Here is a 24,684-nt window from a genome sequence, read left to right as displayed (position 1 = left end):
TGTACAAAAATACTGAGCAAGTATACTTAAACGCAACCTCAGCTCATTTAATGACTTTGTTTGAACTCAAAAGTCTATTTAAAATATAATATACAGTTTTACAGAAAATAGCAGTAGAACTAAACTTCCAATATTTATCGGTGCTCGAGATTCTTCCTGTACTTCCTTACAACATTTTGTTCCAATCTCGACAACTTTGGGATAGAAGTCTGTCCAAAATTCAAATGCTTTATAATTAACAGTCTCGGGTGTACTCATTGTGAAGTTTTGACGATCGATTATAAAATAACCTGGCTTATCGCTTTCAAAGGGATCCCATTGAATAATAACTCCTGAATTTGTAGGGTTTGAGTACCATGCGAAATTAGACCACATTTTCATTACAATTTCTGATATGCTTTTATCTCTATAATCCCATTTTGTCAAATCCTCGGGAAGTGCCAGGTAGGGCAAACCAAATGTAAAAATTAAATCAAAATTATGAGGTACAGCAATCCAATCTGGAATACCATCATTAGCAATATCAGAAAAAGGCTTAAGATCAAATCTATATAAGTAAACGGGTGCATGTTTACTCAAATGTTTGGCTAACTTGTAGGTTGTTGCTCCATATACTTTGTCTGTGTAAAAGTCAAGAAATAATTTCCGCAAAATAGTTTCGTTTGTCGTTGGCGGTATGGGTTTATAAAAAAATGCAACAGCATCTTGAATGTGATGTTGATTTGTGAAACATGAACTATTGTCCACTGTTATATCAGAAAGTATGACTTCCTCACGCATTACATCGAATTCTCGTTGACTAATACCCGAATCTTCTTTGCCGTCTTTATCTAAAAGAAGAGCATCTTCCATATTAGTGTAACCAGTTAGAACTGGCACCGGACTAAATATTTCATCTTCAAACATTTTGCTGGGAAGTTCAGTGAGAAATGGAAGAGATATGTTGCTAAAACCATTATCTACAAGAGGTTTCCATTCTGCTAATGGTTCTCCGATATCTAAGAGAGCCTGATTATTCACTCTTCTAAGGCAATCTAGTAATTGATAGGTAGGTTTTCGAAAGCAACTAAAAGCTGTTGCTACTTTGTCGACAGTTATCAATTCCTTTCTAGCAATATTCACAGTATCTGGTGACAGAACGTTGCCACTCATAGCAATTGCTTTTTGGAAGAGTCCAGCTGAGTAAGATGATATTAAGTGGAGTCCAACACTAACAGCACCAGCATCGTGTCCAAATATACAAACGTTATCTGGGTCGCCGCCGAAATTAGCTATATTATTTTTTACCCAATTTAAAGCTGCAACTTGGTCCAACAATCCGAAATTTCCAGGTGCTTCGTTATCCAATGTTGAGAAAAATCCGAATATATTTAAGCGGTAAGCCATGGAGACGAAAATAACCTGAAATGTTATGAATATTTAATTTCAGAACTTTTTCTAAAATAAAGCTTGCAAAGAAATCAACTCTTGTTTCAGTGACAATGCTGGAAGCCGAAATAAATACTCCACCTTCTGTTTAAGCACCAATTGAAATGGGTTGATAGTATTGGGACTGCCTCGAACGAAGTTCCCCCCATGGAACCATACTAATGTTGGGTAGCTCTCTACCTTGAGGTCTGGAAAGAAATGAAAAAATTCTATCATTAATATGAAAGCCATCAGATAATACTACATTAAATAATTGAGTATGTAAATATACTTCATCATCAAAAATAGTATACACCAAGTCCACCAGTCCTACGATAGATCCAAGATCCTAGTATTCTCGCTTAAGTAATTTACTTAAAGTATCAATAGTTTCAACTTCCAAGCTTTAGATTGTTTACTTAACTTTTACGTTCTACTTAAATACAAAACGTACGTATCGTAAGATATAAATCTACAATCTATTTTGAATGGGTGGTAGTTCTTGACGTAGGTACAATAAGTGATTTTGAATCCTATTTTGAATAAAAATATTTATATTTGAATAAAATCACATACAAGCTTTATATTTGAACATTAATATTTTTTACCGAGGGCGTGTCATATAATTGTATTACCCAATGGGAATACTTGGGAAAATATCCAACCTCTGTAATGATAAATCTTTCAAGCAATTAATATTGTAATTATCCAATTTAACTTTGCTGATTTCATATATATTTCGAATCAGAAATAATTCAGTGATAAGCTCACTGAATTAGTTCTAATTAATAGCAGTTCAAAAACGAGTCAACAAATCATTCTTAATTACTCGTACTCTGAATAAAGTTGACCTGATGAGGTTCAGAAAGATCGAATGATTTTTGTCGATCATCACAATTTTACTGACTGAATTTTTATTGTTATTTTTTGTATTGTGCCTGGAACTTTCCATATTATACCGCATCAAAGCCTTTAAATAATCTATGTATGGTGCTTTTAAAATATTCTGTTTAAAAATTCTGTCAATCCCTAAGGCCCAACCGGCGAAGTAGCGATACGTCGCGCTACGGGTACTTGCAATGTAGTAAAAAAGACCTTTGCGAGTAACTTGTTGAGTGGTTCTGACCGCTAAGAATAATCTTTCAAAGCTCTTGTCACTGCGGCAAGCCATTAGTGAGAGTCCTCGCCGAGTATTATAAGTAACTATTAATATTTTTAAGTTATATTTGTCTTTTTTATTCACGGGATCTTTATCTGTTAAAATTCGTTGCTTGAGCGAGGTAACAGTTACTCACAGTCTCACCGGCGTTGAAACAAATTTTAAAGTACATGTTCTTGAGAGTCCAGCACCCAAAAGGCTAATATGTCGAAAAACATTGAATTTGAATTGAACAAAAAAAATTCATCTACTGTTGTTAATGATGTATTTATGTAACAATGGCTAAAAAATGTTTTCCAAACCTCCAACGGGTATTTTGACGACTAGCAAAGCCCCGCGGTTTCACTCGCTTACATACCGATCCCGTGGTAGTGGAAACTCTGCTAAGTCGGACTATAGATGTATTTTTGTTAACATTAATGTTTTATTTCGTTTTATTTCTTAGTTATTATTTTATGACTGCATTCATTTCTGTAGATTGCCATTTTTAAATTCGTTATATCTTTTAAATTGAATGTCCGATTTTAATAATTTTAAAAGTATTTTAAAGGTATTGATATGGTCTTTAATAAAATATATCTCTTAGGGCCGATTTTTCAATCCTCAGTTAAACAACTAGATAAGAGAAATTCGACGGATAGCGCAATTTTGAATTTTTCAACAGGCAGATAGAAGTTATCGAACGAATTAAGACTATATCGGGTGATTATATTTATCGGCCCCTTTGGGAGCCGGTTAAGAGCTATCCGTGGGATAATTAGGACGTGTTTTTAAGTTTTTTAGGCAATATTTGTAGATAAGTCATTCTCTAGTTATAAGTGTATTATCTATGCTCATGTCAAAAGATCTAATAACTATCATCTTTTGACGGCTACACACGTAATTTATGTTATAAGTATCTAATATAGTAGAAATTATAATATAATGGATATTTTTGAGACTATTGACGACTTCGCGATTGAAGAAGATAATCCATTTCCTCAACAACAACGAAAACAATTTTAAATTGAAATAAACTGAACAAATAAACGAGTGAATTTGCGGTTTGTTGTAATTAATTGTTGTGATAAATGTCTAATGTCAAACAATCATCCTTTGACCTTTCTCTGTCTTATGCGTTAAATAATATATATATATATATCCATCTCGCTTGCACGTATGAAGTGTGAAATTGCTTCGACAATACCACAGACAACTATTCTTTGGATAAAAAGCAATTGAAAAATTCAAAACTTTTAATCGTTAGATAAACAGTAAGTTAATTTTATCCTCTCGATAGTTATCTGGTGATTTATCTGAGGATTGAAAAATCGACCCTTAATGGTATAATGATTTATACAGAGGTATGAATAATATGGTTTGATTATTGTTGGCACTTTTATCAACTTTTAAAATTTAACAAAGTAGTTATAGTGGCATAACTGTAGTAGTTGGACATATGGTGTCGCGGAATTTCTTGTCTTTCTAGAACATGTTTTTTGTTCTATCATCCATAGTTTCCGCACGAACGTGATGACAGATTTTTATGACAAATTTTTTCGCACCTTGGGTTATATTTTTAAAATTTTATTACGGATTCTCATTCTTTTTGAAAATGTAATACAGACACTCAGTTAAGATGCAGCTTTCTAATGATGAAGAATTTTCGAATTGGTCCAGTAGTTTTTGTGTGAAAACATTTCAAACATACATTTGAGACCAAGTACATAGTAAAATTATCTTGATTCCGAAGTCCATGCTTCAAGATGAAGGTGGAGAAAGCGGTAGATAAAAGTTAGGATAAAGCCATAAACTTACTTGTTTGGCGGGCACACGTAGTACACGTTTTTTTAAAGATATTGAGTTTTTAAACCAATTTGAATAAGTAAAATTTGAATTAGTTAAAAGGCTTCTGTTTTCATTAATTGATTTCTGGTATTGAATACTAACTTGTTGAGTTCATTAATAATATTTATCGTCAGAAATATGATTTTTAAAATATTTTGTATGCTGTCCGTACAAAACATGTTGTAAAACACATAAATTACTACCTGGGGCGAATAAAGAACAAAAAGTGGGGCTAAACAAGAATAAAATAATAAATTATTCATTATTCTTATTTTCGAGACGAAACAGGAATAAAATTTGGGGCGAAACAAGAATTTTTTGTGTGGGGCGAAACAGGAACAACTCATACAAAAACACAAATGTTGTGAAATATTAGTGTAGATGAAATTTTAGAGGTACATCACGGTATGTGATGGCGCTTTCTTCACAGGAGTCAAACGATTCAGAATTCGAAACGAGCCACTGATACATGACATGATGCTGCACGCGTTCGTTGCTAACATTTTGTAGAATAGGCACAGGAACAGGCGAATATTTTATTATGAAAAATGATTAATTGTTAATCCAGGGTTTGAATCCATATGAATGTTTGTTTCCGAGTTCTATGTATGTTTAAGTGAGTATATTGTTTTTAATATAATTATCATTGTCTTGTACCCATAGTACAGGCTATGCCTAGTTTGGAGCAGGATAATTTGTGTAAAAGTGTGTCAATATTATTACCTATGTACGATGAAACAATGTATTTGTTTAATCTATTAGACAAATTCGTAAAAACAATGCCTTAAAGCCGATTCGAGTGTGTTACATTAATTTGTTTTTTTTATTGCATCGTACTACAACGAGAAGTTTGCCTCCCCTTTCTCTTTTACAATTATCATTAGAATGTTAATATCTTTTCGTTTATTTTGGTCCGAGTACAAACGTGACTGTTCACAGCAGGGATCACAATCCCGACTGTAAGAGTCCAGAGAACTGTATCTCTTACCCCCTTATTTATAATGGTCCGCTAACTTTAAACAGCCGCTTAGGAGTGTTTTTTCTCATTCTGACTAAGGTCAATAGAAGAAGACAGAGTGAGAATTAGCAATGCTTTAAGTTAGCAGACTATTATGAATAAGGGGGTTAGTTTTACACCTGTGGCTCTTTCTTTATGTATTATGACGTCAGTCGTCCGCGGGCCAGATAAACCAGCGCAATCGATTGCGTCACATGTACGGACATATGCACGTAAAAGAAGCGATTTGGAAAACCCCTTTTATTTTTATTAACTTATGATTCCTTAAAGCTAACAAAATGTAAACAATATATAAATATTGACACACTTTACACAAATTATCTTGCCCCAAACTAGGCATAGCCTATACTATGGGTACAAGACAACGATATATTTAATACAATATACTTACTTTAACATATATAAATACTTACAAACATCCATGAATCAGAAACAAACAATCATATTCATCATATACATGTATACACCTACCGGGATTCGAACCCGGAATCCTTAGCTCAGTAGGCAGGGTCACTAACCACTGGGCTATAGGGGTCGTCTAAATAAAAATAATACAGAATAGATAGGCCAATTAAAAGGAATATATTAAAACAGTTGAATAGTATGTGAAATTTAATAAATTAAAATTGTAGTTTAATCCTATATAAAAATTAAAAATAAATGAAAAAAAAGACGAAATCGTATCCATATTGAGTAACTGTATCTTAGGTTGTGTGGTGTGAGTGAATGTGAGTGTTTGTTAGAATATAATTTTAAAATAACGGTTTGACGAATTAACTATTAAATTATCCTGAATATAATGGTGACTCCTGCAATTTAAACAGTTTAATAACAGTTTGTTGAAAATATCGACTGAAATGTTCTTATTATATTTGTCAGGTATTCGATTACAATGCTATACATGCATACGGTCTAATAATAATTATGTAAAATTATAACTCTTTTGTCAAATTTAAGGTATATTTACTGTATATGCACCTCAAATTATTAAAATAAAAAAGTTCTCTCTTCATTTTTTCACATTAAAGCTCAACTTTTCTGAACTGTTGTTAAATGCTAAAATGTACAACTTGTACATTCATAAATGTTAAACCTGTTGTTTGACCACAATGAATAAATAACCTTTGATATTGTTTATTAATATTAAAATTCAGAAAAATGCAGTTTCAATGAAATATAGTTAAATTGGATCATCGCCGACAAAAACCTTGATGGATGAATATTTTTGAGTATTATCTACACTCTACAAAGTAAGGTATAGTATTGTAACAAGGAGTTCTTATCCGCACATAAGTAGAGATTAAAATTATAATAGATTGAAGTGACGCGAAGAAGTCAATATCAACGGCGAGTACATGGATGGTAATCATGGCAGAGACCATGGAAGACTTAAGCCATATGCCTCAAGGAGTAGGTCTCAAAACGAACATGGACAAGACGAAGATCATGTCAAATGTCCATGTCGCAGTTCTCTCGTAATTGTCGACAAGTACGTCTACCTCGGACAAACAATCCAATTAGGCAGGTCCAATTTCACGAAACAGGTCACACGTCGAATCCGACTCGGATGGGCAGCGTTCGGAGAGCTCCGTAAAATGTTCTCGTCCCAAATACTGCAGTGTCTGAAGACGAAGGTTTTCACCCAGTGTGTGTTGCCAGTGATGACGTACGGTACGCAGACGTGGTCGCTACTATGGGCCTTATGAGAAAGCTGATGGTCGCTCAGAGGGCAATGGAGAGGGCTATGCTCGGAGTTCGGAGAACCGAAGTTACCAACATAGCCCAAATGATTCCGAATCTGAAGTGGCAGTGAGTAGGGCACATAGTTCGACGGACAGATGGCCTTTGGGGCAGTAAAGTCCTCAAATGGCGACCACGTACCGGAAGACGCAGTGTTGGTAGGCCCCCCCCCAAGACAGACCGACGACCTGGTGAAGATCGCCGGAATACGCTGGATGAGGACAGCGTAGGACCCATCGTAGTGGAGATCTTTGGGGGAGGCCTTTCTCCAGCAGTGATGTGTGATCTTCCGGCTGATGATGAATGAATGAATGAAAAAATTACGCTAAGAAGAACACAATCGAATGGACAGGAGAGCATAGAACATGAAGTGAGATAAGAACGATCTACATTCGGCCAAATATTTAATAGAAAGTAAAAGAATGTATATATAAGAATATATACATTAAAAAAAGAAGAATCTTTTATTTTACGACTAGTAAGGGAGGACTTACTCGCTTCAATATATACACTTATCATTATTTATAATGATCAGTATTCGTTTTCAATAAAATTCTTCAGTCATTTTGCAAACCTCAGCTAAAATGCCTTAATAGATATGTTTCTGATAATCTCACCTTCCCAGAGTTTAGAGGTCTCTCTATTTTCATTAAAGCGATCCCATCAGCCCTTTGAAACCGATGAATATATAATTACCGGGCCACAGAATCTCGTCCTAATAGATATAACATTTCATGTTTTGCGCATTGCAATATTTGAAGTGAAGACTTCTTTACCAGCGTTGAGCACTTTTCTTGGGATGAGTATAAAATGTTTAACTCGCGTCAGGACACGTGGCCTGATCGAAATTTCGTAAGACAGTTGTTGAAATTATGGATGAAACTTTTTAATGTAAAATAAATGTAATAGTTTTGAAGTTTTAAATTTTATATCTTATATAAATTGTCATTTTTGTGTACGACAGCGTAATAAATGAATATTGTATTAAACCACGAAAAATAAAGTAATTCGTGCTAAATTATTCCCTAACGATTCCAAAATATTCAACTCTCAGATTGTGGCATCATCTACAGGATCTACTTTATAGTTGATAACCTGCTCAATGCCAATATTTCCATATTAGGAAAGCGATTTCAGATGTCACTCTTTAAATTCTAAACAATTTTTAGACTCGCTTTTAGCTCGCGGGTTCGACTCCCGCATCGTTCATAAATTTTGTTTTCAAATTTAATTTAAGTAATCACAGAAGTAAAGGATATATTACGTTAAAAAATAACGTATTGTTTGGATATATAACACATAAAACAGAAACCATCGTTAATGAAAAGTACATCAGCTTCTTTCGCAAATAATTAATGACCGCCTTATAAATTTGAATCTCAATATAGATTGCAACATTATAAGTACTAGATTGGAACTTGTATGCTGTTTAAATAATATACATAATTTATAACATAGTTGTTTGTTTTATAAAATAAATTAACATTAGGTGTTAAGTTCCATAGCTTATAAAAATCAATTTATTAAAATATCAGTTGTTTAGTTGTTGTCAGTGAAAACATCTTGGCTTCACATTTTTGTAAACCTTCTTCATTATTTGGAGTTTTAAGAAATATTTCATTACTTTTTACGAATTAAAATAGAAAGAAGGTTTTTAATTATTGCACTGTTTTGTAAAAATCATTATTGTCTAGATTTACAGAGAAACATGCAAGTTTATAAATGTATATCAGTTTTTAAATTGAATTAAAATTCAAAGATAGAAACATAGATTCTTACATAATTATTATACTCTTTATTACAATATAATTGTCTTATGTATGACGCGACATCTTAATATATTCTGACGTCATGAGCACGACATAGACACCAGGAGAACAAAAGTATGGTAGCGGTTATAGTAATGTCTTTCATAGCGGTTAAAATCCTGTGTCATCCTAGAAACACGTACTAGGACTTCATATGCGGCTTAGAGGTTCATGCACAATGCAGGTGTCACTTTTGACATGTGTACTTTTACGCACGCAATGTAATTGCCAAGGGTATTGCTTGTGAAAGTATTTACGAATATTATTATTTCGAACAAGTACAATAAATAACAAAGTCATGCTGACCTTATTGATCATTTCATAGTTATTTAGCAAAATAACCTACAAATACTGACCACCTTAGACGTCCAACACCGCGAGACCATTATTAACGATGTTGAAATTTGAGTCATTAATGCAAGAATTCCGTGCCAATAGCACTCCTAGCAATTTGAATCAACCTAACCTTAATCTACCCTCTCATTCGTGACCTAAATAATTTGACATGCATTGTACAGAAAGAGAAATTCTTTATGGCAACATATGTAGGTATTATATTTTTTGTATTAAACATGCGATAATTTTGTAACATAACTCGGTCGCACGCTCAATTATGTTGTTAAGTATTTCTTTTTATTCTACTATAGCTTAACTGCATATTATTAATTCATAGTTATGCTGGTTTAGATCATTTATACGTCTAGACAGAGTCTCTTGCTGTTAAACAACCGGTAAAAACAGGCCAGTAATATTAGTTTTGTGTGCCTGACAAACTACAATTTACACTCGCGATTTGTATGACACTTGTGTTAGTGTGCCAAAATTGAGGTTAGTATAACACAAATTTTTTTCATGTTTTCACAGATGTCAGAGTCTATCTAGACGTATAATTGATTTGTTGATAATCGTGTGTTCACGTCACCTGATGTTAAGTGATCACCGCCGCCCGCATTCTCTTGCAACACCAGAGGAATCACAGGAGAGTTGTCGATCTTATAGGAAGATTTACGTGCTGTTAGTATGTGTAAGTACCTATGTTGTATGAACTTGGAAACACTGCACAAGTAAGATCATTCCACAGCTTGGTTGTACGTGGAAGAAAGTTCCTTGATAGCCGTCTGTAGGTGGAATTCGGCAGCAGGAATCAGGTCAAACAGCTCTTCAGAGCACTCCCCGTGATACAGGCGATGAATAGGATGGAAGACACACAATGAAGCGATGTCTCTATGCAACGCCAAGTGATCCAGCCGTTCACAGAGCACTGGATCCCAAACAATTCGAGCTGCTTGCTTGAATTCCAATGGATCGAGATGACACTGAGGTGCGTTAGATAAGAGATAACAGCAATTATACTCCATATGTGGCAAGATCTGCGCTTTGTAGACCGCTCGAATGTGAGCCGGCTTGAAGGATTGCCGTGCTCTATCAATTACACCCAGCTTCTTCGAAGCCAATTTGGCTTTGCCTTCCAGATGACCACGGAATTGGCAATCACTGGAGATTTCGACCAGTATTCTGATACTGGGTGAAGCGTTAAGGGAAGTGTTGTCGAAGAGCGGTGACGCGACAAAGTGAGTTTTTTTGCAATAAACGCGCAAACTTGATTCTTGAGTTCTACATTCTTTTGTTTTAAACGGGTAAAAAAAACTCACGCAATGGAAGTGAAAAACCTACTGCCTACATCCGAAATACTCGAGGTATTTTTCATACGATACTTCAGTTCCAAAGTGTAACAATTCTGAAATTCAGTAATTTTGAGAAAGCATGAGAAATTGTTCATAAACAATAAACCGCCATTACCACAGAGAATCAAGTCGATAAGTGAATACAATTTAGTTGTTACTTCCAATATTTCTCCATAAATATAGAATATTTTCCTTTCAAACAGTAGCAACTCCAATTCTTTTCTTTTGGAACCCTTTTCTGGATTGTTACTCTTTCGAACTGTCGATAAGTGAATACAATTTAGTTGTTACTTCCAATATTTCTCCATAAATATAGAATATTTTCCTTTCAAACAGTAGCAACTCCAATTCTTTTCTTTTGGAACCCTTTTCTGGATTGTTACTCTTTCGAACTGAGGTATCGATATGTGATGCCTGCCTTAGAAGATGCAGATAGATCTCACATCTCTACTCAATGCCAAAAAAGCCTATCGGAGATGACCTGATTCAACGTGACTAGTGGGAGGCTCCTTTGCACAGGATGCCGGCTAGATTATGGGTACTACAACAGCGCCTATTTCTGCCGTGAACCAGTAATGTGAAAACATTACTGTGTTTCGGTCTGAAGGGCGCTGTAGCTAGTGTAATTACTGGGCAAATGAGACTTAACATCTTATGTCTCAAGGAGACGAGGGCAATTGTAGTGCCTCTCAGAATTTATGGATTTTTTCAATAATCCTTAGCGGCACTGCATTGTAATGGGCAGGGCGTTTAATTACCATCAGCTGAACGACCTGCCCGTCTCGTCGCTTACTGTCATAAAAAAAGTTGGATAGACGTCCATAGTAATAACAATAGAAAATGATTTTTTTTCCCATAAAAGAAATTGTAATTCATTTAATTTAATTTTTTTCGAACTTGTTATTAGTTATAAAATTATAATTTTAATTTTAAATTTTATCTTTATTTCAATTGTAGTTTCAATGATTATACATTATAAAACTCGGTACATATTGGTATTTACCAATTTTCTAAGTGAGTAGCTATTCGTTCTGTTTTACGTTATTTAAACGAATATTCACTCAACCATTCCTCACTAATACCATACACTCTAAATTCCAATGAACGTAAACTAACATAGTGGACATAAAGTTTAAATGCAAAAAGCATTCGTTTCCATCAGTATTAGGATCTGTACCCGAATAATTTATTCATCGGTTTCAAAGAGTTGATGGGATTTAGAGGATGCTTTTAAATGAAGGTAGCGATAACTGCTCTGGGAAGGTTAGATTATCAGATATATACGCTATTACGGTACTTTAGCTGAGGTTTGCAAAGATTAGTTGAAATTGAATATTATAAGCCCGATTTTACCGCATTTATAGATAAATATTTAAGAAATGAGAAGAAAAATATTTGTACGGCTATTAATCTAAACTAATTTAAGCTATATGTTATGTTTTTAAAGTGATAACCCTTACTTCTAGGATTAATACACAATTAAAATTTGAAAAACAAAATTTTATGAACGATGCGGGAGGCGGTACTCGATCGGTTAGCTTAGTTGGTTAGAGCACCGGCACGGAACGCCGAAGGTGGTGGCATCGAATCCCGCATCGTTCATGAAATTTTGATTTTCAAATTTTATTTGTCTAAACTAATTTTTTTAAGAGGAAACATTTGTGTTTTTGTTTGTAGGTTTGTAATGTTTTCACAAAAAAACTACAGGACCAATTTCAAAAATTCCTTCACCATTAGAAAGCTGCATCTTCACTGAGTGACATAGGCTATATATAGTACATTTAAAAAATTGGGATCCTGATAAAAATTCAATAATATAACTCAAGGTGTGAAAAAATTTGTCAAAAAAAATCTGTCATCGCGTGTGCTGCGGATACTATTGATAATAGAACAAAATATTTTCTACAGTATTACAGAACGTATATCTACAAAAAGTCCGCGATACGATATGTCTAACTACTGTAGTTATGCCACTATAATTACTATTTTACATTTTAAAAGTTAATAAAAGTGCTGACAATAATCAAACCATGTTATTCATACCTATGTATTCCTCATCCCATTATAATTTTGATATTTTACTAAAGACCTTTTTAGTACCTCTAGAATACTTTTTATATTATTAAAATCGGACATTCCATTTAAAAGATATAACGAATTTCAGGCATTAACTATAAAAAAAATAAATCTTTTATAAAAAAAATATCTGTGTCGTTAACCCTATTAATCCACAGCTGAATATCTAAGTGATCCGACAGCCTGGGACTAGATTGTGATTATTTTATAGCGATATAAATGACTGTACAATATTGTATATTTTTATTGAAAAGAGCGCAAAAAAATGAATGGGAGAGTTTCTTGCGGCGCTTCTTCTCTCTCAGAGCGCCATTTGTATCCGAAGCGGTAGTAGTATCTAGTAGTTATTAGAAATAACAAAAAGAATTCTAAAAGAATAAATTTTGAGAAAATAAATGCCTTTTATGCCTTTTTTTATGATAGTTTCAATACCTGTAAAATACTTTTTAAATTATTAAAATCGGACATTCCATTTAAACGATATAACGACTTTAAAAATGTCAATTTAAAGAAAATAATACAATAATAACTAAGTGAAATAAAACTTTTATGTTAACAAAAATAAATCTATAGTCTGACTTAGTATAGTTTCCACTACCACGAGATCGGTATCCAAGCGAGTGAAACCGCGAGGCATTGCTAGTATTATAATAATTATGGCTTATCACCAAATCAAATCAAAGCAAAATGCCCGTTTCTTGATTTTTGCTGTAAACTACTAAAAATGTCTATTCACTTGTAACATAATTTGGCTGTCTGTGTGCGTGTTGGCGAATGTAAGTACGTCACGCTCACGCACACATTTATTATTATAATGTGACTTCTATATTGACAGGAACTATGAATGAAACTATCGTTCTGAGCATTATTTTACTATGCTGTAAAACATTTTGTTACTCTCTCATTTCTAGTGAAACACCGCCATCTTGATTTCTGATGCTTCTTTTAATTTTAATAGTTTTTTAATGTTTGCCACTTTTTAGGTAAAGAATTCCTTATGAATCAACTATAAGAAATGTATAAGATAATATATTGTATTAAAGTTAGTATATTTTGGTTTGATTGAACAAAATCAAGGACTCAATTAATTTACAAATAGGTAAATAGTAGCGAACTATGTCTAAAAGGAAGAAAATAAAATTATCTGAAGAAAAGAAGATTATCTGTAAAGCTTCAAATTTCACGTGTACCATAAGTCACAAACCTCAAGAACACTGTTGAAGTTTTAGCCTCACGAGAAGCAAAATTTAACTTAACAAAATCAAAAGTGATTACAATCTCACCACGAACACAAGCGTTGAGTGCTGGTTTCAATGCATATGCAAATAATTACAGTATAAGCTTATTACACGCTATTATGCGACTTTTATGGAGATTTGTGTTGTTTTTAACCCATTTTGCACAGAAGCATAGGCTTTCATTAGAAATATATTGCACTTTCGCACGATATACTTTATTTATATTGGCATTTAGAAACTCATTCACATTGTATTTCGTGGGTACGGGGAAGGGCGCTGGTGGGCGACTTGCGTCGACACTCTGGCTCCTTCTCATGTCCAAATTACGTCAGTTGGTGCTAGGGCTGCTGCTTTAACTGCCGAAGACAGCAAGCGTCGCACATATGTCGGTCTCAGTGAATCATCTTTGTGCCGTTTGGTGTCGAGACACTTGGCCCGTGGGGCGCAGAGGCGCGGATAATATACAAAGTACTATCATCGCACCGCAATAGGGCTACTGGAAACCCAAGGGCTGGCAGCTATTTCGGTCAACGGATCAGCGTAGCTAATCAACGAGGAAATACTGCCAGTATTCTTGGTACGCTTCTACGTAATGATAGTTTTAATTTTATGTAGTCATAGTATTGTAAATATAGTTATAAGATTTGTTTTGTAATAGAATAAGTAAATTTATATGAACCTGATCACAAATTGTATTAATATTTAAACATTGGCTGTATTTATTGCTTGTACTTGCTCAAGCATTTTTGTCAGAGGCACAGATATATGACTATGGGAAGATATCTTCACAACGAGAATAATGGATTGAATTACTATTTAATTTTAAATTTCTTATTTTCTATATTCTTGAAACAATTTCATCTAGGGAACATAACAATTTAATTAATATAATGTAACCCCATTTGCATTACAATCTAGCCTTAACTTAAGCTTATAAGTAATTCTAATTTAACTTAAACTGTTAGATGTATTAAGCTAAGAATGTGTCCATTAACACATTTCTTAATGTCTCTATTAAGGGGAAGTCACTTTGTTCATATGTCTTTTATAACATCACTATTTTTATATTGTATTACACTAATTCACTAGAACTACACTAATTCAGAAGGTTTTGTTCTTTTTAGTCTTCTTACTATATCAGTGTTTTCAAGGAGCTGGATTGCCTCGACATTGACGTGATGGTGAAGTCTATGTTGATGAGCTTTAGCGTATTTTTGTATAACTTTGTCAACGAACTCGATGGAGATCGCTGTTTCGAATGTACCAAGGAAATGAAATAAGGATTTTTGAAATGCAACTTTAGATACAATGAGAATTTTCTGTGGACGAAACGAACTAAAGCCACATTACCGACATGTATTGGTGTAAATATTTATAATATGTATACAAAAGGACAATTCAAGGTCAAAATTAAGCTACACTGAACGAAAAGAGTATTTATTCCCAACTCCATGTAGACTAACCTTATGTATGTGAAATCACCTCCCACCAAATATTATTAAGAAGTCTAGACAACTGTGAGTTAATCTAAGAACCAACTTAAACATCTCTCACTTGTGGCAGAAAAAACCCAGTCTTGATTAATTACCTATCTTAAGTATCTAGTTAAAACTTTCGCTCAGCAAATATCTAGAGCTTTAAAGATTTTTTTTTAAATTTCAGAGTCATAATCGTGGTGCCAACCCCATATAATTATAAAAAAGATCTTTTAATAGTTTGATTACCTTAAAAATACCTTTACGAGACTGGTTTCAGAGTATTTTAAAGATAACATGGCAAGAGCCAAAATCGATTTAAATACAAAAACATATTTCGAATCTATTAATACCAATAGTACCTATATTATAATCATTTGTTAAACCGCAGCACTCAAAGAAATTGATGGATTTATTTCCGTCACCGCGATTTACAGGAAAATCTATATAATCTCAAATCATTAATTCCGATAGCCAGCCAGATGATGGCAAAAATTAATAAAATAATTACTATATTAAATTCATTTTGACGAATGAGAATAATCTATGTGGTAAATATAAATTACGTGACACGTTTTTTGTCCGCCATGGACTCCTAAACTAATGAACGGATTATAATGGGGATTACTTCATGGAGTGCTGTTTTGTCCAACTTGAGAGATAGGATAGTTTTTATTTCGACTTGGGACCCATATTTATTTTTATTTTCAATATTTGTTTTGTATGGACATTTTATTTTTTTATTATCTTTGAGAGAATTTAGTGACGCACGGTTTCACAGTTCCACTGTGAAACAATTTCATTATAATAACAGGGAGCATTTCTTACGAAATAATTCTTGATTAAAAAAAATTCTTATAAAACAGTATTTTTTTACTATCTACAGAACAACGTCTGTCGGGTCAGCTAGTGAAAATATATATTTAAGAGATTGTATAAATAATAATAATCAAAAATAATCCATTTCACTTTGCATACAGCGCAGTTGGTAGTGACTCTGCCCACTGAGCTAGAGGTCCCGGATTTTCTACGTTTTGAACTTGGTGCTAATTTAAATGATAAAAATTACATGTTGTCTTGTTTGCTTCATACGTATGTACTTTTATTTATACAATATGATATTAATATAGAACGATGAATAAGGAAAATCAAATGTTTTATTAATTAGGAACATTTTTTGCCTATCTGAATATTTTAACCTACTTAAGTACATCTGCTTCTTTCTTAATTATTATTTTGTTGCTACAATTGAAAAGAAATATCATTCATAGTAAAAAAAAGTCAATATATTTTGAAAGAAATTTTTGTGTTAAATTTTTAAACAAAATATTATTATTGTATGTTAACAGTTATTTATTTCTCCTAAACATGCTGTGTACACACCCTCGTGGAGTTGCAACCTATTTTGTATTTAGCTGATAGTTTCCTTGTAAGTTATGTATTTGTTGTAATTCTGTCATGTGTACCAAAATGTGTATCAAAATAAATTAATAAATAATTTTCAACTTTTAACTTTGACTTTTTAACTACAATTATACACCAAATGGATAAGACTTATCACTCGTCTCGTCCCATATTTTCATAAAAAAATGCAGCAGAATGTCTAATAGGTTGTTTAATAGGTTCAAATATTGAGGTCAAAACATTCAGTCATATTTCCCTGCTTTACTTTAAGAACACACATTAATATTATTAAAAGTTGGCAGTCTTTATCTGAGTTTCGTTCGCCTTCGTTCTTTAAGTGTGTACTAGTCTTTGGAACTAGTAGAAATATAATTTGTATAGCAATTCAATCGAAACACTTCCTAACCAGTTGTATAATTAATTATCTTTTACCTAATGCTACTTTCGTAATTACAAAATTGAATTTTGATTAATGACAACAGCGCCCTAAAGCGGCGTTGACAGCCCTTTGTAATATTAGCTCAAAACCAATAAAGTGATTGATAGGTGGCAGCATGTTAAAGCCGTTTAAATAAGCTTTTAGAAATGTTTAGTAAATTGAGTTGCCGAAATCTATATCCTATTAATAGTAAGTTTTTACAGTATTTTATTTTGTGACAAATACGTACTATCATTAAAATTCAGTCTAATATGCTGAAGCTTTTCAAAATGATAAAAAGTCAAGGATGCAACCTAATTGAAATGGAGGAGAATTAAATGAAATGAAAAGTAATTAGGGGTGACCTGAGGTCACGAAGTGGAAGGGGGGGGGGGTATGTTTAAGGGTAAAAAACGGTTTATCTCAATTTCCGGCAAAACTACATGGAAGTCTACAAAACTAAAAGTCCAATGGAAAAAAGTTAAATGGCAAAGTTGTAGGTAATAACAAGATCTACAACTTTTGTCTTCACACTTTTTTCACATAACCTCAAAATATATGTGGAAAACACAAAAAACCAAGTTATTGTAATTATTGTTTCAAAACTTATCGTCCCTGGTCTAATAGATTATCTTTGCAGTATAATATGTTCCCTCTTTTACATTCTACTGGGGTAGAACTAGCTTTTAACTTCAATACCTCTTTAATATATTTAATTAGTTTTTCTCTAACAAAAAAGAGTTTGCTTCTATAATTTTTGTTAATCTTTCAAATCAATACGTAGGTGAACCCATGAAATCGCCGCGTCATAGTTTTAAAACTGTTACCCCCGGTTTCCGAAAGGCTATCAACTCAAAAATCAACTAATCAGCTGTCAAATCAGTGTAATATAGGTTAGATTCAGATTGCTCTTGTCTCTTTAGTACTATAGGATCTTCCCTCTTAAATTAATAAGTGATTCGATTGGCAACCGAACTAATTATCTATTTTCGTTCTCTAATCATAGTTCATTTTAATAATATATTTATCTAGTAGGTACTTATTCTTTGTATGGTGCTAGTATTTTTATTATCATTTTGGTTTTGATTGTATTAGACTGCAAAATAATGTCGTAGGTATTTTTTAGTTCAAAATAATTGTAAGCCTAATGCACAATATAAAATGAATAACATATTAGTTGACAATAATTGTTTGTTGATATAATGTGGCTCTAGAAGTCCTGCAATTATTTTGACAGTTGACAGTGTCATCTGTCACCTAGACAGTTGGTTGACGCTTGAAGACCACAGAGCAAGCAACCATCGGTTCGATACTGGTTACACCGAGAAAGTCGCAAATGAAAACGTGTAATTCACAACAAAATTAAAAATTATAAAAATCATAGCGTACATTCGTATTGGGACAGCTTCAAGGTCACAGAATGGCTCAAGCGGAAGATCGGCGCTGGACATACATGATGTGTGTCAGCATATGCCGAGCTTGTGCCTATTTGCAGCTGATGTTTTTTATTTCTATTATGTTTAAGTTTCATTTTAATTTTAAGCTGTAATTTATTTTGTTTTGGTAAGTTTACTTTTGTTAATTACACATTTTTTAGCTGCAAATAAAATATTTTATTATTATTATTATTATTATAAATCTCATGCTAAGTATTGGGTTTCTAAAAGGATGATTAAACTTTGGAAAACCCGGGACAGACTTTTGTAACTACAACATATTTTTATGAAATATAATTCTTTGGAAGTTCGGCGGGATTATCGACAAGTCACTTCTGTAAAGTTTTTCTTGCTAAGATCGATGCTCCCGAGTTAAGTGATAAGCTGTGTCAGTTTTTTTGTTCCGAACAAATACCTCAGTAGGCATGAACTGTTTGAGGTTCCGCAGAGGCGCACATGCATAGTCACTTATAACCCGCACTTTCACCGCACTCAACACTCTTCTGAACGCAGACCCTGAGTGTGACTTGTTCGCGGATGAATGGACGGGAATAATGTCAGAATGCCTGAAGTACTGTGAGCGCGATGAATGTCTGAATTAATAATGAATTGTCTGTAATTAATGTTACCAATGGGAGGCTCATTTGCACAGGATGCCGGGTAGATCATGGGTACCACGACGGCGCCTATTTCTGCCGTGACGCAGTAATGTGTAAGCATTATTGTGTTTCGGTCTGAAGAGCACCAAAATACTGAAAACGCCCAGAATTTTTGTCTCTTTCAAGAATCCTGAGCGGCACTGCATTGTAATGAGCAGGGTGTATCAGTTGCCATCAGCTGAACGTCCTGCTCGTCTCGTCCCTTACTGTCATAAAAAAATAGGGCAAAGTGGAGGGCACCAGAGGGCGACGATGCGTTGGACCGACCAAATTTAGTATACTGTGGGCGGTTGAACTTTGAAATTGAACGAGTGTACCAGACTATCAGCCCGCAAGAAAAATTGGCGAATGCTCGTGGGGCGATTCATATATGGCCCATGAAATTTCACTTGGTAATGACCACGAGCGCTCTGCCAAGAGTGTTACGAAGAAGAATATGAATGTAAATGTCTTAATAGTTTTAATTAAGGCACGTAAATAAGTAAATGAAATACTTTAGAGGTTTTTAGATACCTTTTTGTTTTTATTGTGTGAGGAATGTTATTCTATGCAAAAGTATACACGTTGGCTTCGTGTTGCGTGGGGAAAATATTGTAAAGGGGAAGAGGGCAATTAATATTTTTCCTTTTGCTACGTTTAGATATTATCGTATCACACATTAATTATGAATATTTTATTTAAATTATTTTTACTGACGTGTATGAAATGGCCTATTAAAGATTGGAGCTATTTTCCAAACTGAATTACATTATTATTTACCCTAAAATATTAAATTGGTTTTTTACGGAAATTGATATGAGAATGTAATCTTGTAATCCCTTATCTTCTATATATATATGGTCTTTATTTGAGGCTCTTTCACGCCTAAGCCACTGATCGTGACGACATGAAACTACCACCATTCGATGCGAAATTTATCCTTGATGGTTTGTAGCTACTTATTTTCCAACGTTCTTTCCTTTTAAAGTTATAAATGTGAATGTAAGTTTGTTACGCTTTTACGTCAGGGTTACTGAATTCGGTACAGCGATAGATTAGAGCTTGGGAAAGAACAAAGGCGGAAACATTTTATCCCGGAAAAACTCCATGATTCTCGCAAGATTTGTGATAATCTAAAATTCAGGTCGATGAGCTATAACTATACCAATAGTAGGTTTAGTTTACATAGCAATCTTCCTCGAAATAAGATTCATAATATAATATGTTGGGAACGAGAGCGAAAATGGGAACCGGAACTGGAATATGACATGAGATAATCTTCAATTCCAAACTTGTTTATTTTTTTAAGAACCCTTTATCTACGCGGATGTTATCGAGGTCACCAGCTAGTCTAAAATAATTTACAAATAATATTTTAAAATGGCAGTGTTTAAGAAAGACTATGAGTTTCATGCGCTAGAGTCTTGAAGAGAAAAACAACATTTAATCACACTAATATTATAAACGCGAAAGTTTGTGAGTGTATGTGTGTGTATGTTTGTTACTTCTTCAAGCGCAAACGGCTGAACCAAATTTTGTGCCTACCTTTTTTCTTACCTTGGATTCACGTTTACGTTTTTATATTAGATGTTTACGTAAATATTACAATTATATTTCACAGGACCTGTCCCGACTCCCCCCTGACTCCTCCTGAGGGAGACTCCAGATCTCGTTTTCAGGGGGACAGAAGGAGTCAGAGGTCTTGAATATAAAACACAAAAAAACTTGTGTACTTAAGATCTCACGATAAAAGTGCTATTGCACTCGGTCAAATGGATCCAGTTGATACTCGGTTGCGCCAGACCAGAGATGACAGCGATACTCCACGTGTCGTCCGACCTGTGCTTTGTAAAGCGCTAGAATGTGGGCCGGCTTGAAGTATTGCCGTGCTCTATTTATTACACCCAAGTTTCTTCGAAGCCAATTTGGCTTTGTCTTCCAAAGTAACCGTGGAATTGGCAATCGCCCGAGATTTCAAGACCTAATATTCCGAGTGTAAATATATAAAATTAAACTATTCTCATCGAACGAGTCTTCTTACGGCCTTTCCCAATATACTATCTACAGATAGAGATAAATTACTATCTTCTACTGTCAGTAATTAGCTGTCAATAATCTGAAGCTGTCCCAATGTATCCGATAAGTCATTCTTATCGTCTTTTATTTGGACGAGTGAATTGCAATTTCCATACAAACTTCTATCGCTGGTAAGCTATACGTCGTCCCATTGACAGAAAGCGTGTACGGATAAGTTGAGTTATTTCGATAAGTTTATTGGGACAGAAAAGTCAACGATTGCTACGATTTTTATCTCAAGTTAGAAATAGACTGAATATTGGGAACGGCCGTCAATTTGAGCCCACTTTAATACTAGCATTATATAAGTGACGTCTCATTCAATACAAAACATATTGTCTAGTAAAAATTTCATTCCAAGTTTCTATTAATGTACTAATATGTATTATAATTGATAAATCAGCCTGAAACAAATTTTGACAAGTACACGAAGTCTAAAGATGGAACCCAAATATATGTGGTCCAAACCCACATGCACACATTCACTCACACTCAAACACACACACACACAAATTGTCATAAGCATTCAGAAGGACCTAGCCTCTGGAACTCAAGGTCCTCCTACTGCAGAGGGTAGGATCCAAAACTTTCTGTAATCATATATGTCTTAGACTTGAATAAATGATTATTATTATTATTTATATTTTCCAGTGTATTTATTTTTGAAGCAATTTTTGTCTTGCCAACAAAAGATTTTATCTATCATGTCAAATAAAATTCCAGATAGTAAGTTGTTACAGATCAAATAACCTCGCGCTATGCCAGTTTCTTGTCAGATAAAAATTCAATATATTTTTGGTAGAAAATAAAATTCATTGGTAAAAATCGAACAGCATAGTCATAAAATGAATAGTCATAATGTTTTCTTAAGGTCAAAAAAAATACGTTTGTGTATTACTTAAAAGTAATGAACCTAACAAAAATACTGGGAAATCCATTGGAAAATTTGACACCCTATCTGACCGTGGACAAACCACCACATTCATGAAAGTAGGTTAATATAATGTACCCCATTGTTTTGGAAGTGTTTCCTGCCCAATATAAGTTAACTGTTAAGATCCCTTGGCTATATTTAAGTAATTATTCCTATGTAACGTACGTATACTGCAAATTAAAACTAAAATAAAAATAATAAGTATAATATTTAATTATTTTTACCAAGATTATGTTATAAAATTAGTTAGTTGCAAAAATTCTTACTAAATACCTACTACTTAACTCTTAAGATTTAATAAGCAGTTGTGCTGATAAGACTTCTAAACAAACATTAAATGCTTCAAGGCAGTAATAATAATTAAGAGTAGTATTTTTGTGAACACCTTAGGAAAGGTAGATAATATTTGAAAGAAAAATGAAAGACTTAAAAAAAATATTAGTAGACTTTAGTCAATGATTTTAGACTTAAATATTCTTTCATTAATTTCATTTTATTTTCGAAAATTCGAATACTTCATAAAAGTAATTTTGGATTGCTATTTAGTCAATTTTTTTTGTTTAACACAACAAAAGGCTAAAGACGGGCTGACCAAAAATATTCTCTTGCCTTAATTATTAATAGAAATATAAATAATATAGAAATATATATATTAGTTACCAGTGGGAGGCTCCTTTGCATAGGACGCCAGCTAGATTATGGTGAAGCAGTAATGTGTAAGCATTACTATGTTTCGGTCTGAAGAGCGCCGTAGCTAGTGAAATTACTGGGCAAATGAGACTTGACATCTTATGTCTCAAGGTGACGATCGCAGTTATAGTACTCAGAATTGTTGGGGTTGTTCAAGAATCCTGAGCGGCAATGCATTGTAATAGGCAGGGCGTATCAATAATCATCGGCTGAACGTCCTGCTCGTCGCGTCCCTTATTTTCATTAAAAAAAAACTTTTTTACTTTTTTGCCCTACAACTTGATATTAAAGTACCTATGTATGAATGTTAATATATCACAATTATCTTATTAAAATATGAAATAAAATTGTTAATCTGTCATAAATATTCGGCTACTGTGAGATAAGGCCCGTTATTTATAAAAAAATATATCAATTTTACGTTGCCAATCTGTGTTGAAATATTTATAAAATATTAATCGGAAATGTAATTAAGATGGATAACTAAGTTCATTGATAGATTACTATTAAACATTTACAATTTTATTATTCAGTTATGATGAGGCATGTTTAGGTAAATTGATTGATATTAGAATAGGCAGTCATATTAATATTATTTATAGCAATAGCATTAAGAAGATGAATTCAAGATAACACTTACCGTCGGGTACATAAACATTCAAGTACAAGCAATCTTCTGAATATTCCTTCCTTCTCGGCTCCTCCAACTGGTCATCAAGGAGTTTATTAAACAGCTCGTCATGTCTGTTCAATGGATTCTGAACATCTTCTTTCTTGGGATTGCTCTGCATACAATCCGGAGTGAACGTAGTAGCATTTCTTACTCCCTCCCATTGAGGGAGATCTGTGTACTCTGGAGGGCTAAACCTTCGGAATTCTATAGGAGGTTGAGCATACGGAATACCCAAATAAGCTGCAATTCGCTTCGTTCGAAATCTGGTTATATAAATACCTGCGATCGTACCCTGGTTCGCTAAATTAATCTGCTTCGGTTCTCTTGCTGAAAGAACAGCAGTTAGCAGTGAGAGAAGAATGATGAAGAACATTATGCTTGGTTGTTGAGACACATTTTTGGCGATGGCACCGATTCGGTTCGACGGTGGTGCGTTACTAGTTCTCGTGCTGAGTTCGTTTCGTAAACAGTGGGGTTGTTGTTGTTATGGAAACCGAGGAATCGCTTTTATGCCCTGAGATATTTAGAAGGGCCCAAACTTAATCTAGAAAATTCAACTTATATTTTTCATAACTTTAAACAACTTCACGTATCAACTTATATATGTCTTTAGGATAACATATTATTAAATCTTTAAGACCAGTAATGATCAGGACCAAGTGAAAAATTTGCTGGCTTATCTTCCTATTGCATAATGCAAACTTATTATTTAGTTGGAGGGTAGACCGAAATCCTAATTTTTATTATTTCGTACCACAAATTCTCATTTTATTTAAACTACTGTATCTCCAAGAAAAAGCAATAACAGGTTAATAAGTTTAAAGCTTTGGTAAATTGCACGAAATTTAATTTTGTTGTGATTGTTATATTGAGATGAAAGGACACTTCATATTGAATGGGATCAATAAAAGTGTAATTTCACTATGCTAATAAAACTCTGATGCCCGTCCACCTATCCTTTGTCCACTTCATATATGTAGAT

General features: G+C 33.6%; 1 protein-coding gene across 1 annotated transcript; it reads right to left on the bottom strand.

Moving 5' to 3' along the window:
* Positions 1–74: 74 nt before the first annotated feature.
* Positions 75–24,116, bottom strand: LOC126966033 (carboxylesterase 5A). The gene is made up of 3 exons (XM_050809911.1): positions 23,670–24,116; positions 1,510–1,616; positions 75–1,401 (listed from the first exon to the last, which is right to left on the bottom strand). The coding sequence occupies exons 1-3, from the start codon at positions 24,073–24,075 to the stop codon at positions 79–81; spliced, it is 1,836 nt and encodes a 611-aa protein (XP_050665868.1). The 5' UTR covers positions 24,076–24,116; the 3' UTR covers positions 75–78.
* Positions 24,117–24,684: the final 568 nt, after the last annotated feature.

This window comes from Leptidea sinapis, chromosome 9 (genome assembly GCF_905404315.1).
Source record: "Leptidea sinapis chromosome 9, ilLepSina1.1, whole genome shotgun sequence".
Classification (NCBI taxonomy): domain Eukaryota; kingdom Metazoa; phylum Arthropoda; class Insecta; order Lepidoptera; family Pieridae; genus Leptidea; species Leptidea sinapis.
Note: the sequence above shows the minus strand (reverse complement) of the source record. Positions and strands in the feature narration are given on the sequence as shown.

Coding starts and splice junctions, on each gene's coding strand:
- LOC126966033 (XM_050809911.1), bottom strand. CDS start 24,075: ATGTTCTTCATCATTCTTCTCTCACTGCTAACTGCTGTTCTTTCAGCA. Junction 1,617..23,669: donor GAATGTTTATGTACCCGACG/GTAAGTGTTATC, acceptor ATTTCTTTCCAG/ACCTCAAGGTAGAGAGCTAC. Junction 1,402..1,509: donor AATTGGTGCTTAAACAGAAG/GTGGAGTATTTA, acceptor ATAACATTTCAG/GTTATTTTCGTCTCCATGGC.